At 35.8% G+C, this 6,000-nt stretch overlaps 1 protein-coding gene across 1 annotated transcript in view; it reads right to left on the bottom strand.

Moving 5' to 3' along the window:
• Positions 1–23: 23 nt before the first annotated feature.
• LOC106878507 (gephyrin-like) overlaps positions 24–6,000 on the bottom strand; it is a 52,904-nt gene continuing 46,927 nt past the window's right edge. The window contains exon 11 of the mRNA XM_014927731.2: positions 24–5,106. Within this exon, the coding sequence (XP_014783217.2) occupies positions 4,852–5,106 (255 nt within the window). The 3' untranslated portion in view covers positions 24–4,851. The remainder of the gene's footprint in view (positions 5,107–6,000) is intronic.

Below are 6,000 nucleotides of genomic sequence, written 5' to 3'. Positions count from 1 at the left end.
TATATATATATATATATATATATATATATATATATATATAAAAGCCATTATTATATTAAAAAAAAAAATATAAGAAACATTAGTAGTCACATAAAACAAATATATTTGTTATATAAATTTATCTTAAATTAGGCACTTATGATTTCATGCATAAAATGAGAGCGAGGTCCACGCTCTGAAAATCATCTTTCACAGTAAGTACAAGTATATCACCATCATATAAACACCTTAATGCACTTCTGCATCAGTGCAAATAAAGTGTATGTAGGTGTCGATGTGTGTATGTATGCATGAGTGTCTATGTGTCATTGAAAGATTGAGTGATGAAAAAATTAAAGGAGCTGTTTGTGAATGTGTGCATGATTGTCTTTGTCTATTTGGGGTTGTGTGTATGAGTGTGTCAGCATTTTAGGGATTGTAACAGTCTGCTTAGTTTTGAGTAGGTAAGGAAGTGATGAAGTTGTGTTGGTGGAACAAATACTTGTGTGCTTCTCTGAGTATGTATGGCAGAAGATGAAGCATATATGTTAGTGTGTGTGTGTGTGTATGTGTAAGAAAGTGAATTAGTGTAAAGAAAGAAATGAGAAAGTCCTTGTGTGTAAATATTTGCATATATCTAAGTATTTATATATGTATGTGTTAGATCAGGGCTGGTCAACCTGAGGCCCGCAGGCTATATGCGGCTTGCAAACTTTTATCTTGCGGCTCACTTGATACTTTCTTGACATGGGTTTATTTAAACAAACATTTTAAAAAATGTTATCAAAAATTAAGGATTGTAATGAAAAGTAAAAAAGAAAGATACTACTGTTTTTGCAACAATAATATTTCATGTTGAATCAACGATCATTCATTCATTATTGTAATAATAGCATGAGAAAGCAAAATGCATTCAATTCTGTCAGTATACAAGCAGCTCTCAAAAAATTTTCTGTGATTAAAGTGGCTCGCAATGTAATTCGAGTTGACCAGGCCTGTGTTAGACAGTATGCATGTATGTATATATATGTAAGATAGTATTTAAAAAGAGATTTGTCATAATTTCAGCAGAATTTACAAAATAGTCACCAAGTTATTGTTATATGTTTTTGTGGTATGTGTATTGTTTCTCATTATGTTCTGGAATAACTGGAATTCTTTTTTTTTCTTTCTTTGCTACATAGAAGGCTCTATTTTCTAACAGAATGAGGATGTTCATGAAGTTTTAAGACTTTCATACCATTCCCAAGAATCTATGGATACAGTAAAAAAATCTTCAATTCATAATGGAAACTGAATTGCAATTTTGATTTGTCAAGAGCTTTCAATGACTGTAACATTTTCTCGAAATATTAAATATATCTTCAGTATGAAAGCTTCTACATGGTTGCTTGACTTGCTAGATATAGCTGCCAAAACTCTCTCATAACACACCTTTATCATTACAAAATTAGGAGGCAATTTGATAATGTGATTCTAGATATACAATTACTTTTTTTACAAGAAAGACAAGACGGCCACAACTGAAATGTCTTGGGCTAAATAACAACTTGTAATTTAGTGTTCCTAATCAACATCATTATTTAACACACAGACTTTTCCATGCTTGTATGGGTTAGTTGGAATTTGTAGAGGTAGATTTTCAACAGCCAAATGTCCTTCCTGTCACCAATCCTCACCCATTTTCAAGCAAGTCAATTTAATAAAACAGTGAAGCATGGAGGATCTCTAATCATTCAAAGACATTTGAAAATATATTGAGACTTGTTGGTTGGGCTAGACATTTGTTCATCAGTTCATATTACATCCATTTTGCCACACTTCCATAGGTTGGATGAATATGTTAAGGCATTGTTTTACAGCCAGATAACCTTCTTGGTGCTTTGTTTTACAGCATATTGCCCTCACCTCAAGTAAAAGAAAACTTATTCCACAATTTCTAAGGCACAAACTGTCTGGACAATTTGTTGATAGGAGAATCTAACATCACTTTCGCACAAGACATAGCAGATGTAAACAGACATACATGCATTCATATGCATACATCCATACATATACATCAATCCAAGTAAAGTGTTATATATCCATTTCGGCCAATCTTACCAATCAGTTTCACACTGGATATTAAATAACAGTGTGGTTAAGTAACACCACATGCTCCTCAGAGATGACAGATATGTGGTAAAAAGATGTATAAAATGTGGCTGTGGAGAGTCTTTGATGACTATGTGGTGTGCACATCCAGGGATAGCATCTATAAGGCACAAGTTGTGGGTGGTCTATTGCAATATACGCTGCAATATGAGGGAATGTGTTAGTCAACTAAGAATCCATCAGTTGAAAAAGTATGCACTGCTTTCTCTGAAGAGCATGTGATGCTACTTAACCATTCAATCTAATAATCAGTTATCTGATACCCAGTGCAAACCAATTGGTAAGATTAACTGAAATGAATCTATAATACTGTATACTTGGATTAATGTACCCACTCTATTAACAAATATACATGAGCACTTTCTTTCCAACTTAGGGATTCTTAGATGACTATGTATATATGTATACACATATATAAAATCCAGTATGGAACATGATGATGATATACATAATGGTCTTATTTCAGCTTCCATCTACCAAATCCACTCACAAGGCTTTGGTTTCCCAAGTTGTCACTCAGTGGGACTGAACACGCTCAGACAAATAACAGTTAGTCAGCAGCTGAGACACAGGCTCAACAAAAAGAGCAAGCTCAATTTGCAAAACTGCTGTTTGTAGTTTAGCCCCAGATTGGCTCTGAAAGAACAGATCTATGATCAAAGGCATTCCAGCCACAGCCAATCCATTTTTGCATTATATCTATAATCACATTTTCAAATATGTACTGACTTTTTAAAAGTAGGGTTTGATTTAAAAGAAATTTATCTGCTATTTCTAACAGGTTGAGCAACTGTTTAAAGGTTTCCTTATTAGTCTGTGAGAGAAACCTGTTAGTACAAGTAAATAATAATAGGTTATAGGGAAGAAAAGTTATCTTCTGTAAATTGGGTATAGCCTTCAAATGAAGGAAAATGAAACTATTCTCACCTGGAGAGCCTTGAAACATTAAACCTTCACAGTGCCCTAACTTATCCCACCACCCTATTTTGATTTTGATTTTGATTTTGCTGTGCATTTGTTTTATCATTTATTTGAATTCGGTTAGGTATATAAACCATACCAGTTGAACATGATGGGAGATTTGATGAGACATGATTAGTAGGGGGGGGGGTATGAGGAAGGAGAGATGCTAAGAGAGAAGGAGGCTAAAAAGAACGGAAGGTATCAGAATGAAAATAACAAAAAGAAAATCACAGGAAAATAGACCAAGGGGTAGAGAGAGAGAGAGAGAGAGGCAGACAGATAGACAGAGGTAGGGACAAGGAGGAAAATGTCTGATTAAGCAGATCTGACCATTACACATAATATGCTCATATTTGAGACTGCATTGTCCTATGTATCTAGTACATAGGATGGTGAATAGGTAGAAGGAGGTGATACTTGGGAGGAGGGGTGGTTATCACCCTATTTTTAAGACAACTAGATTTGTTTTGAGAAGCTATTTCAAAGAAACTGCTTGACCACATAGAAAACCAACAGAGTTAAGAGAGAGAGAGAGAGAGAAATTAAGAAAGAAAGAGAATAAGAGACATACAGAGAGGCAAAGGACAAAGACTGAGAAAGAGGAGCTAGTGGAATTAAGTGGGAGAGAAGGAAAAGGTGGTAGACAAAAAGAGAAACAGTAAATTTATAGTGAGCATAATGAGTTCTTTTAACTAAGTACAAGGTTTCAGAGAAAGAACTATAGTCAATAAACTCACTCTAGTATACCACAGTTACTTATTTCGCCAATATCAAAGGGGTAAATCCCATTGAAACTAAACTGAGGAGGAAAGAGAGAGAGAGAGAACTAAATTCTATGATATTTAGAATTTAGATTAGTGTCCTGCTGTCTTGGCTATTGGTATCATACCAAATGAAGAAGCGAGATAGACATGGAAAGAAAAGCAAGAAGAATGCAAGAGAGAAGGGCAATAGCCAAGGTATTACGATGAACTTAATATTGGTAATGAGTAGAATGAGAAAGAAAGATAAATGGATATATATATATATATATATATATATATATATATATATGCACACACATACAGAGAGAGGGAAAGAGAGACAGACAGAGGGGGAAGAACAGAGAGCCAGAGTGAAAGACGTGGCATTATGATGAGCTAGTAATGGTAATAAAAGATGATATGAGATAGCTATATGAATATACAAGAAATATAAGGAAGGGGATGAAGAGAGGGGCTGGAGGTAGTCAGGGAAAGATTACATTGCACTATTAGTATCAGTTGAGAAGTTTGTGAAAGAATGAGAAGGAGCTATATTGGTACATTGAAATAATATCGATCTGGCACAAATATATAGTGAAGTAACACTATATGGATCTTGGGTGTATTAGTGGTACTTATTTCACTGAGTCCAGAAAAGGATGGAAAGAAAGCCAATCACAGTGGAACTGAATTGTGAAAATAACAGGATATTTGGCAAGATGAATTATCATTTTTGCCACTCCACAATGCAAAACACTGAGATAATTATTGTCAACGAGGGATAACAGAGGAAAATAGAAGAGAGAGAGAGAGAGAGAGATAAGGATACAGTGAGAAAAGAGAAATAAGAAGTGGGGGAGAATGAAAAAGTGAAAAGGAAGAAATAATGGGGAATCAGGAAAAAAGCAAGAAAAACAAGAAAAAGTGAGGGCAGGGAGCAAAAAGAAGTAGAGAAAAAAAGGTAGAAAGAAGGAAAGAGAAAGAGAATTTTGGAAGAGAGAAAGCCATGTTGTTACATTGAGCTAATATTGCCAATGAGAATTGCATCAAGGACTTCTCCTTCTGTGACCAGAGACCTGCCATCAGCATGTGGTGGCAGTGCCAAGAGAGCATTAGCACACTGCATGCTGAGCAACCGACTACTCTGCTGGTTGCCTGTGCTGGAAGCAGTAGGTAACCCATCATCATCCCCAACTCCGCCAGGTCCCCATGACAGCACAACTCGATGATATTCAGGTCGAGGATCCAACTTGATATTCCGGTCCACCTGAAAGAGAACAGAAATAGAGTAAAATTTAGTATAGTAAGTATCAGTAATCAATGAGACATGTTGCATCATAGAAGATAATTCATTTTCAGACATATTATCTGTACTCTGGTCTGAAACTATGGCCATACTGGGGCATCACCATCAAGAATTTTAGTTGACCATATCAACATTTATTGAAGGTCTATGTTTTATATCATGAGTGTAAAAGGAGGTAACCTAACAATATATATATATATGTGAATGTGTGTGACTCAGTGGTTAGGGTATTTCGCTCACAATTGTAAGATCATGAGTTCAATTCCCTGCAACGCATGTCCTTGAGCAAGACTCGTTAATTTCATGAGTAGACTGTTTCATTCATCAGATCAACTGGAACCCTCGTTGTCGTAAGTGATAGAGTGCCAGTCATGTGTGTGTGTGTGTGTGTATTGCTCTTCCTTCATGGGTAACTATGAGATTCTGCATATGGATAGTTCCTCCCCAATGCATAGGCCTGGGAAAGGTTCTTGTTTTTTTGTGAAGACTAATAGCTGACTTTGCATGCAAAGCTCCTTTCCCCACTGATGATGTCCAAAGAAAGTGAAAGCCAATATAGCTTGGCACCAGTGTCATTGCAGTCAGAACATAGAAAGCTAGAATAGATATTGCAAGGTTTCCAACACTCTAACAGTTCCACCACTACCATTTTGCATTAGAACATTTTTATTGATCTCAAAAGGTTGAAGTTGATTTCAGCAGGATTTGATCTTGGAGTGCAGTGAGGCAGAAGAAATACCACAAGACATTCTACCCAACACCTTAATAAAGAACTTTTGTAAAGTTTGTCTTTGAAGTTTCACTTGACCAACCCTAGGCTACAACAGAAGGTACTTGCCCATGGTGCTTTAGAAA

The sequence above is a fragment of the Octopus bimaculoides genome, chromosome 4, assembly GCF_001194135.2.
Source record: "Octopus bimaculoides isolate UCB-OBI-ISO-001 chromosome 4, ASM119413v2, whole genome shotgun sequence".
Taxonomy (NCBI): Eukaryota; Metazoa; Mollusca; class Cephalopoda; order Octopoda; family Octopodidae; genus Octopus; species Octopus bimaculoides.
Note: the sequence above shows the minus strand (reverse complement) of the source record. Positions and strands in the feature narration are given on the sequence as shown.